We start from the raw sequence: 9,989 nt of genomic DNA, 5'->3' as shown, positions 1-9,989 counted from the left end.
GTGAAATCATCGTCAGTAGCTTGCAGTTGCTACTGCTAATGCTATTGTAGAGAGAAAATCGAAGCTGTATAAATCCCCAAACCGTGCACTGCTCTCTCTAGCAAATCCATCTTCTTTGCGGCAATCTTCGAGGACATTTGCCCATTTACTCAAGTAACTTTTCCCCTTTCAATCCATTACTAATTTGTCATGTTCTGTATAATGTAATCAAAATCTAAATTTGTTGTTAGATTTATGCTAGGGTTTATCTAATTAGATTTAGTTTAGATTAATTCTTGACAATAGATTTGATGTTGTAATTCGTTTTGATTTATACACATATATTATAGTGCAAAGTTCATTTCTTGATTCAATTAGTCTTATTGTCGCCATTTACTGTTGAAAGAGGAGTTCATTTTGTGAGTCAATCAGCCAGAGAAATGAGTTTCAAATGTCTTTGTATAAATCCATCCCCAAACCGTGTTGTATGTGCCATTTTGATTGCTAATTTCCCAAAGATTCTACACATCACTCCCCATCTCTGTTCTATTTTGGTTCTGCTTGCTCTATATAATCAGTCACTCTGTGATATAATTTGATATAGCATGCCCAATTAGAAATTACACTGCATCCTTGTGTTCATGGTGTAAATCAATGAGATCTATTGTGTCAAACCATTTCTAGTCTCTGACTTCAAAGACATCCTTCCCCAGGGGAGTGGGGTGAGGAGGCTCACTTCAGGTGTTGCACAATTTTGTAGTTGTTCTGCTGCAGTGCAGGATCTGTGCTCTTTGCTGTGTCTGTGCTATTGAGGTCAACATTGTATGGTTATTATGTTTTTCTCTTTGCTTGCTCTATATAATCAGTCACTCTGTGATATAATTTCCCCACTCATGGGAAGCATGAAATGAAGGTGTAGAACTGTAGATGGTAAACCTACTTGCATTAATTAGATAAATCCTTCCTTGAGATACCAAGAAAACAAATTTTGGTGTAGAACATGATTTATTCCATGCATCTGAGAAAGCCTGAGAAAAAGATCATTAAAATTAAAACAGCAGGAGCACTTCATAAGAAAAAAAAAAAACTACCCAAGTGAATTGCAAGTCATTTTCTTATTATGCTCTCCTTGTATTTAACATTAACAAAGTACAATTGTCCTATTAAAAGGATAGTTTTGTTTTCACAGCCCATGGTAATTGAAACCTTATAGTTGCTTTTCATGTCTAATAATCTCTTGCCCAATATCTCATGAGTTTGATTATGTCTAAGCTTATGATATGGAAAAAGAGCTTATGTATATTAATTTCTTGTATCATTATGACCTTTTTCAGCTGCTCTCAAATCATGAATGTAAGGTGTGCTATTGTATTTCATTGGGAGAATAAAGTGTTCAGAAAATATGTTGACCTAGACATGTATGGGTACTTGGACATGATTTTTGACATCTATAATTCAGTCATTAACCATGTACCTGTAGGCTATAATGTAACCTTCAAAGTCAGATGTGAAATGCCTGATGGAGTGGTCAAAGTGGTGACAGATGACTGTGCTATGTATGAATTGTTTGAGTTGACTGGGAGGGATGGTATAAATTTGTATGTATATGATCTTGAAACTAGCCCTGGTCCAATGGACAAGTATACAGTCAACAACTTCCCTAATGGGATTGTTTATAGAGAAAATTTAGTTGAGGACACAGTTGATGGTACACGGCTTGAGAGGAGTCAAACTAGAGTTGTACCAAGAAGGCCAAAGCAGAGTGCTAGAAGGGGTGGTGCTGTTTGTCGGGTATCCACTAGTGCTAATAGCAGTGGTAGTGGATCTACTGGAAGTGCTATTGCATCTAGTAGAGGTAAAGCTAGTGTCAATGCCAATGTTATAGTCTTCAGTGGAAAAGCTACAAGTACAGGTTTAGCCATCACTAAGGGTTGGAAGAAGACTTCTGATGTGCAACGGGCAAGTAGTAGTAGATTGAGATCAACTCCTAATGATTTGAGAGCAGTTAGCCGGAGTGTTGCACAATCAGAGGAACCTGTGCATAGTTCAGGTCCATCCTCAGGTCCATCCAGTAGTGATGAAGATTGGAGAAACCAAAGTGGTGATGATGATAAGCCAAGTGATGATGAAACTGAAATGGATAATAGTGAAGATGATGCAGTTGATCTTGAAAACAAGAGTGATAGAAATAGTGAGAAGAGTTTTGATGATATATTTCCCAGTGAATTTGAAGATGCTGTTTCTAATGACTCTAGGAGAGTAACTTTGGAAAAATGACAAATTTTTAAAGATGTGTATCACTTCAGATCTGTCCTACAGAACTTTGTGATTCAAGAGGGATTTGAGAGGTTGTTGTGAAAAATGAAAGCTATAAAGTCAGTGTTGTATGTAAAGCAATTGGATGTACTTGGAGAGTGTATGCTTCCCGTGTTTCAATGACCAACACTGCTGACAAGACTTTTATGATAAAGTCTTATATTCCAACACATACATGCATCAAGAGAACAGAACACAAGAGTGTTACATCAAAATGGATAGCACGAAAATTTGCAAATCAGGTTAAGACTGATCCAAACATAAATGTGAAGACAATTAAGGCAGTTTTGGGTTCAACAGGAATTCAAGTCTCTTATATGAAGATGTACAGGGCACGCAACATTGCTGTAGAAATTAATCAAGGTAACTTTGCACAGTCATATGCACTGTTACCTGAGTATGCTGATTTGGTCTTGAAGAACATGCCTGGTAGTATAGTCATGCTACGTTATAATGATAGGCAAGACATGTCACAACCTCTAGTGTTTAAAAGGTTGTTTGTATCATTTCATGCATGCACTGAAGGTTTCAAGAAGGGATGCAGACCATTCATTGGTATTGATGGATGTCATCTCAAGGGAAAGTATGGCGGTGTGCTACTGTCAGCCATATCTGTTTATGGGAATAATGCCTTGTTCCCCATTGCATTTGGAATAGTAGAAGTAGAATGCAAAGACAGTTGGCTCTTTTTCCTTGAATGTTTACATGAGGGACTTGGAAATGCTAGTCATGATCAATCTCTGACTTTCATGTCAGACAAACAGAAGGTACTCTATTATTTGTATATGTCGTTTATTTGTCAACAAGCATTTATATTTTGGTAATATTGACAATTTGATTATGTTGTGTAGGGACTATCTGATGCAATTGGTATGATCTTCCCATATGCTTATCAGAGATGTTGCAGCAAACATCTATATCAAAATTCAGAAAACTTTTTCCTGGTCCAGTTTTGAAGCAGTATTTTTTGTCAGCATCAAGAGCCTATACTGCCATCCAGTTTGAGAGAGAGATGAATTTGATTAGAGAGCTTAACAATGAAGCCTATCAGTGGTTGATTAAGAATCCCTTAAGCATGTGGGCAATGCATGCATTTGATGATAGAGCAAAGAGTGACCATGTCACTAATAACTTGTCTGAATCTTTCAACCAATGGATAGCAGACTTAAGGCATATGTCTATTCTTACCTTAGTTGACCAACTAGGAGTGAAGATGATGAAGAGATTGTATAGAATGTATGAGAAAGGCTGTGGTTATGACATAAATGGTATAGTCACAACAAATCTGAAGAGAAAGTTGGACATGGTGCAACAAAAGGCAAGGGAATGCATTGTTCATCCATCTAGTCCACATACCTTTGAGGTGCAAGATATGTTTCAAGGTCGGTTTGTGGTTAATTTGGTAGCTCACACTTGTACCTGTAGAATATGGAATTCTACTGGGCTGCCATGTAAACATGCAACAACAGCTATCACTTTCTTGAATGGAAAAATAGAACAATATTGTCATGCATTCTACAGTGTGAAGACATATATGGATGTATATAGTGGGATGATCCAGCCACTTCTTGATCTATCTAAATTGAAACCAACTGATCCTACCAAGCTAGTACAACCTCCAATTCTTAAGAAGAGACCAGGAAGACCACATACAACTAGGAAGAAGGATGGTGATGAGGTGACCAATATGAGATCAAAGCCTATGATATGCAGCAACTGCAAGCAATCAGGTCACAACAAGAGGAAATGCCAGTTAGCTCTAGTCAAGGGCACTGGAACTTCTACCAGTCAGGGAGGTGGTATGAAGGTATATAACCTATATGCCTAATTCAGTAATTTCTTAACTGTTTCATGGAAATGCATTACTTACTCTCTCTTTCTTATGTTGTATGTCTTGCATATGTAGAGAAAGAAGGTAAATGAAAGCCAAGATAGTACCTACAACTCTCAAAGAATTACCAGGTCACAGACATCTAAAGCTATGTCACAAGAGAGTATACAGGAAAGGACTGTGGCCAAATTGACTAAGAAGCATGCACGCAGGAATGAACAAAGGGCAACAGCTAGAAAGATGGGCAGCTGAGGAGATGGGTGCAGAGATGTAGCTGGTTAGGAATTCAGAGGGTATTGAGAGGGTGTTGAGAGGGTGTTTAGGATTTGAAACAATGAATGTATTTGATGGGTTTGAATTATGACAAGTAATATTTGTGTGGATGTTTATAGGACCAATGGTTTGAATTATGACTCTATTATTTGTGTAGATGTTGAGGCATGATGGGTTTGAATTTGAACAAGTAATTTGTATTGTGTTGATGGTAATTAATGTGGTTGATGATGGTAGTATAATACAGGTCTATAATATTGTCTTACACATGAGTAAATGCTGTCCATTTGAACACTTAGAATATTCATGTGGAATTAGATACTCTATACAGGTTTGTACTATAGTCATATATATGCCGAAATGCTGTCCGTTTGAAAATAAATGTTCATATACGCAATCTAAAAGAATTAAAACCATTTCAATAGTACAACATTTTAGTCACATTCAAATTAAAAGTACAAACCTTACAACTTAATTTTGTCAGTTTAAACAACAAACAACGGTACAAAGACACCACAAACTTGCTTTCCTAACTCTATTTGTTAACAAATAGCACAAAGACCAACACAACCAAAGCTGTTACTACAAGCTTCAGTATTCCAATAGAGTTCTCCAATTCCTTCAATCCTTCCTTCACACCACGCATCTCTTCCCCACTCTGTCTATCTTTTAGACTTCTTTCACCTACAACCTCATGTGGATGGTCTCTAGGTGTGGCCAATACTGGTGGTGGTGGTGGTGGTCCATTTATTGCGTCACACCATTTGAAGAATCCACATCCATTAGGTGCATCTTTGCAGCAGTAGTACAACTTGTTCTTATTTTGTGCAGACTCTGGTATCCTCACTAATGCCCTTCGTTGACATCTACATTGTATGTTCAAATACAATGTTGAACCTTGGTTGCTCTCATTCACACTCGATGTTGACATCATTTTTACCTGCAAGAACAAACTTGTTTGATCAGCGAAACTAGCAAGTGATTGTTTCTGGATAACTCAGTTTGATCAGCCAGACTACTCTTTGAAACCATATTTAGAAAATTCTATTTAGTATGAATACATGCTCTGCTCCTACATTAGTTCTGTCTTCAATAAGCTAAATTTCAAAAGGCTCACATGAAAAATTGACATAAAGACCATTCGGACATGGCCAATTGGGATTTGGGAAAACACAGCATAATGCATCTAATGCATTTGGGCATGGCCGATTGGGATTATGGAAAACACAGTAATATGGTTAAGCCATTGACATTAAGACCATTCGGACATGGCCATTTGGGATTTGGGAAAACATAGCATAATGCATCTAATGCATTTGGGCATGGCCGATTGGGATTATGGAAAACACAATAATATGGTTAAGCCCTAAAATGCATTCGGACATGGCCATTTGGGATTATGGAAAACATAGCAGTATGTTTATTGCATCTAATGCATTCGGACATGGCCGATTGGGATGCTCAGAAGTAATAAGAAGAGAGAGAGAGAGAGAGAGAGAGAGAGAGGATTTGGGTAAGTTCACCTGAACTTACCTTCGTCGGAGGGTGCTAGGGCCAGAGGAACTCCACCGTGCTTGGGTTGTCCTCTTCAAACCGCCGAACCTGCAACTCTCCTCAAAACCCTAACTCTTTTTTGGGGGGTTTTGAAGAGAAGAAGTAGACTAAGGGTAAAATGGGGATTTCAAATACTCAATTAAAAGGGTACAATAGTCTTTTTACTTACGAAACTAACAGTTTACTAACACCGTGAGTCATTAGGGTGTTTTTTGAAATATTAAAACTAAGGGGGGTGGTTTGATATTGTTACAAACATCTGGGGGTGCATGTAATTTACTCTATAAAAAATTATTATTAAAATCGATTGTGATAAAAAATGAAAAACTGTTTGGGAACTAGTAAACATAATAAATTATAGAACGAAAAAATCAGTTTGGTAACTGCCTTGTGTAAATAACTTTTATTACATTTTTTAATAAATGGGTGAAGAAATTCTCTCATAACCTATCATGTTTCCCAAATCAACTCTAAAATCTCTCTTTCACGGTTTTGCCATTTCTTTCATTTACCTTCTGCCTCTCTCTCTTCCCAATTTCTGCTCTACCCTCTTTCAACAATTAAACCCACAAGGCGGTGCAAGAGTGCTCTTCACGTACTCCACTCTACTCCACTCTAGTGTGAAGAAGATTGAAGGGTTTAAAAAAAACCTATAAAATGAGTAACCATGGCATCTTTAGAAGGGTTTATGGGGTGAGAGAGATGTTAGCAATCTTTACAAGGGCATTGTAGCAATCTCTTTCCCAGATATATATTATTTTTTTTAGAAGAGGTCCATCTATAGCATTTTTCTAATGAAATGAACACAAACCATAGATTGGGACCTACTCCAAAGTACACAAAGCAGGTCCCACGGATTGTTAAATTGAGCAAACAATTGTCTAAAACATTCCAGCCATAATAGTTTTTAATAAAGTCATACCGAAAAGTGCATGAAAAATTAAAAATACAAGTCTATCAATTATAATATTTAACAAACCATACCAAATAGTTATAAGAAAAATAAATAACGCAATAGACAATCTGCTCATCTTCAATCCTCATAGGCTTCCTTGAACTGATTTGTAATATGTTTCTGATATGCTTCCCATTGTTGTTGTTGTGTGTCTACATTTGCAATGTCCAAGACGTCATCATCGTCACTATCTTCATCATCAAAATCTTCCCTCTTTGCTTTTTCAAAAAGCCAATCTGATGTTGTTTGCTTTCCAATAAAGTTGTGTATAGCTACATGAGCAATCACTATCAAAACTTGTGTTTTGAACTTATATGGTGGCATCATCTTTAAAATAGGGAAGCGCTTCTTCAAGATGCCAAATGATCTCTCAATAACGGTTCTTAATGACGAATGTGTAAAATTAAATAGCTCATCTACTTCTTTTGGTCGTCTACGCTCAAAATCTTGTTGATGATATCGAACATTCTTGATAGGAGCCATATAGCTAGTTGTATGTGTGTATCTAGAATCAACAAGATAGTATTTTCCTACAAAATACGATTAACAATTAAAATTTTAACGAATCACCCAGAATTCTAAATATCTTAATCACAACTACACAATAAAAAATTATGAAATGTCACTTATGTGTGTTCCATCTATTGCTCCAATGTAATTTGCTAAAAATGGATAATACTTTCGATTGGATTTGATTTGGGGTGGTGTTTCCTCAAATGATGATAGTTGTACCAATTCTCTAGAAAATGTTCGTAGTGCTGCCAATACATTATGGAAGTGACGGCTTACTGTTTTACCTGAATGTTGAAAGGATTCCTGGATGACATCATTTCTTACAGTGTGAGCCATAACAAATATTGCCATTGACAGTTGTTCCTCCACTATGGTGTTATTTGTGTTAGGCATTAAACCTCTCTCTTTTGATGCACTTACCAACCTAGTGAAATGCTCTCTAGACTTACGGAATAGTCTTCAAAACCTTTTAGGATGTTTATCCTGGTGTAGACACTGATTTTTTGTCACCCCCTAATTGGCGATGATGACAATGGGACATGGACGATGGACGACGCACTCTCCCTCTTTTTAGACCCAAGATACCTGACCCATAAGACCAAGAACCATGCTGAACACAAAAAGGCCCATTTTAAGCCCAAAAATAAGGAAAAATGGCACGGCACTCCCACGGCACCGTGGGGATGTGTACCGGATTTCCACGGCGCCATGAGGGGGTGTGACATCAGCCTGCTGACGTCACCCATGGCGCCGTGGAGGACTTATCCGGGCAGGAGAGAGAAGGGGTCCCTCCTTATAAATAGGAGGGTCCCCTCCCACATTTCCCAAGGAATTTTGGGTGGAGAGACCCTCCCCAAGTGATTCCTAGCCTCTTTTCCTCCCTTTTCACCCTTATTTCTCCTCCTTCTCTCACAAGAGTATGAGTGCTTGAAGTTTTCTTGTGGCGGACAGATCCTTCGATTGTCCCTCTGAGTATAGAGCGTTTTTGCTCCTTGGCATTGTTATCCCGTCTGTGCACGAATAACCATCAAAACTCCTTTATTACAGACATTATTCTGTCTATTTATCCCTCTCCAAATCACTTGAAAGATTTGTTACTCTGCCGAGAAAGAATCGGCGTCAGTCCATTCGTCTATCTCCCCTGAGCCAGGGGAATACAACCATACAGGTATAATTACTGCATTTTTGTTGATTCAATGTAGTCCTTTTATATTTCATCATTTTAGTCCGTATTTTTCATATATGTAATGTAGTTTATTATGCTTAGTTCAATTCATAGCATCTAAATGTAGTTCATAATATCCCCCATCCCCGTAATAAAAGAGAGAAAACATTCGTCCTTATGTAGCATCTAACACAGAGAGACCGGTTTCGGCCGGACGAGGTGGGTGCCTAACACCTTCCCACACTCATAACCTGACCCCTTACCCGAACCTTTGGTCGGACCATATGGAGTCACGTAGCCCGATTCCGCTCACCACGAGTAGGGCTACACTTAATGGGTCCTAGGCCCTAACCCTAGGTGGCGACTTCACATTACATTAGCATACTTTAATGCATGATCCCAATCCCCTATTTATCAATATTATACATTGACAATATTATCCATATCCATGTACACACACACCATACATCTCCCAAAACCCTATGTCGCCATATACCATAAGGGCCGGGGGAAACCCTCGTCTCGAGGGACCACGGTACTTACAGTGGCGACTTCACTGGGGACTTGGTGGACCAATGTCCACTCGAGGTCAAACTCTCTAAATAGGTGCTATCAATAAATGACAGAATGTTCTCTCTAAACTTTTATAAAAAAAAAAAAGAAAAAAATTATAATAAAAGAATATAATAAAAAAAATGTACAAAATAAAAAAAATAATAATAATAAATAAATACCATAATATGTTTGTCTGGCTAACCCTTGTGTGTACTAACCGCATCATGCATAGTGCTCGAAGTGAAATCAAACGGCGAGGGTACTCCTTGTCGTGCCTTTACCCTCGGGGAGGTGAGGCACGTCATATTAAGTACTCTGAGATCGGATGATAGCCGCTTCCTGTACCACTTTCTTGCACACATACACTACATGGGAACCCCTCTTACCCTCGTAGTTAGTCGTTGGATCCCATGAGTAGTCATGGGTAATTCGCGTGGCTACTGACCCTTGATATTCTTGTACGAGTTTAGAATCACCAGCGAGGGTATTCACTAGTGTGCTGTGGAGTGCTTTGCCACTCAAAAAAGGCACTAGCTCGATTACTCTGAGTTTGTGTGACCTATTCTCCAGGTATATCAAAAGAACCACGTGCCTACAATTTGCAACCACAAGCGATAGGTATATCGGTTCTGTCAAGGGTGGCCTTGTTCTGTCCTATGGAAGCTGACCCATTACATGCATCATGTAGGAAAATAGACCACATATGATCAGAGTACGACACAAACTAACCTTTGTTAGTTGTAAGAAAGACCGAGTTTAGGGTCATTTGGCGATTAACCTGGTTTTGATATGAAATGCCACCAAAGATAAGGAATTCCATAGTACCACGATGGTCCCTCAAAGAAAAA

The 9,989-nt window shown here is 38.3% G+C and overlaps 1 protein-coding gene across 1 annotated transcript; it reads left to right on the top strand.

Annotated features, from left to right (window-relative positions):
* The first annotated feature begins 2,414 nt into the window (after window positions 1–2,414).
* LOC122643584 lies at window positions 2,415–4,378 on the top strand. The gene is made up of 4 exons (XM_043837198.1): window positions 2,415–3,062; window positions 3,147–3,165; window positions 3,270–4,102; window positions 4,202–4,378. The coding sequence occupies exons 1-4, from the start codon at window positions 2,415–2,417 to the stop codon at window positions 4,376–4,378; spliced, it is 1,677 nt and encodes a 558-aa protein (XP_043693133.1).
* Window positions 4,379–9,989: the final 5,611 nt, after the last annotated feature.

This window comes from Telopea speciosissima, chromosome 10 (genome assembly GCF_018873765.1).
Source record: "Telopea speciosissima isolate NSW1024214 ecotype Mountain lineage chromosome 10, Tspe_v1, whole genome shotgun sequence".
NCBI lineage: Eukaryota > Viridiplantae > Streptophyta > Magnoliopsida > Proteales > Proteaceae > Telopea > Telopea speciosissima.
The sequence above is the reverse complement of the archived record's forward strand: the minus strand, read 5'-3'. Positions and strand labels throughout refer to the sequence as shown.

Coding starts and splice junctions, on each gene's coding strand:
- LOC122643584 (XM_043837198.1), top strand. CDS start 2,415: ATGACCAACACTGCTGACAAGACTTTTATGATAAAGTCTTATATTCCA. Junction 4,103..4,201: donor GTCAGGGAGGTGGTATGAAG/GTATATAACCTA, acceptor TTGCATATGTAG/AGAAAGAAGGTAAATGAAAG.